This window comes from Triticum dicoccoides, unplaced genomic scaffold (assembly GCF_002162155.2).
Source record: "Triticum dicoccoides isolate Atlit2015 ecotype Zavitan unplaced genomic scaffold, WEW_v2.0 scaffold8705, whole genome shotgun sequence".
NCBI lineage: Eukaryota > Viridiplantae > Streptophyta > Magnoliopsida > Poales > Poaceae > Triticum > Triticum dicoccoides.
Window position 1 is genome coordinate 30,353 of NW_021306481.1, and position 1,015 is coordinate 31,367.

Consider the following 1,015-nt stretch of genomic DNA (forward strand, 5'->3'; position numbering starts at 1 on the left):
CAGATTTGAAAAAACAACAGAAAATGATAAAAACTTCAAAAAATAAAATCCTTTGAGATGTAATTATATTAGTACATCTACTAGTTAGGAAAATTTAAAAACTTAAATTTGTACATGTTTTGCAAAAAAGTGTTATGAAAAAGTAAAAGGGCTATAACTTTTGCATACGATTTCGGAAAAAAATGTATAATATATCAAAATGTTCAACACGAAAATCCGAATCCTGTAAAGCGTATGGTTCAACAAGTATCTTGGTATGGGTTACAAGTGGATGTGAAAACTTCTTTTACACAGTACCAACATTTTATTCATAGTTCTTCAAAAAGAAAACACACACTACAAAACCGATGGAAGACCACAATTGGTAGCATGTTATACGGTTACTATAGGATACGCTGTTACACAAACACAATGTACGCATGCTCCACAGCTCCCCGTCACAAGTAGCGAGTCAGAGCTGCAAATCCATGTACATATAGATTATTACACTTCGATATGTCACCTGTGTGACCACACAAGAGAATTTAATGCATGTATCACATTCATATGCTGGTGATACTGATAGTACATATAGTAATCTATGGAGCTTAATTAGGGCAGCGGAAGTCTTTCGGCACTCTCTTGCCGCACTGGTTGACGAGCACCTCGATGGCGATGGGCAGCATGAGGTTGATGTTGAGGGCCTTGACCTTGATGGTGGTGCAAAGGCAGAGAGCAGCGTCGAGGTCGGCAACGCCGGACAGCAGCGGGCAGCATGTATTCCTGGCGCTACTGCCGATCACCGCGTGCAACAGCCCATTGAGCACGTCCACGCACGCAAGTAGCTTCAGTGTGTCCACGGGGCACTTGCCGGTCGATGTAGCCGGCGCTGGGGCCGGGGCTGGGGGTGGCGTCGGAGTCACAGGGGTGGGTGCTGGCGGCATCACGAGGGTCGGTGTTGGGGCCACCGGGATTGGCGTTGGAGAGACAGGGGTTGGTGCTGGCATCGGAGTCACAAGGGTTGGTGATGGCGGTA

At 45.7% G+C, this 1,015-nt stretch overlaps 1 protein-coding gene across 1 annotated transcript in view; it reads right to left on the reverse strand.

The window, feature by feature from the left end:
- LOC119348153 (36.4 kDa proline-rich protein-like) overlaps positions 1–1,000 on the reverse strand; it is an 11,078-nt gene extending 10,078 nt beyond the window's left edge. Inside the window, exon 1 of the mRNA XM_037616482.1 lies at positions 593–1,000. Within this exon, the coding sequence (XP_037472379.1) occupies positions 593–986 (394 nt within the window). The 5' untranslated portion in view covers positions 987–1,000. The remainder of the gene's footprint in view (positions 1–592) is intronic.
- Between the last annotated feature and the right edge of the window lie 15 nt (positions 1,001–1,015).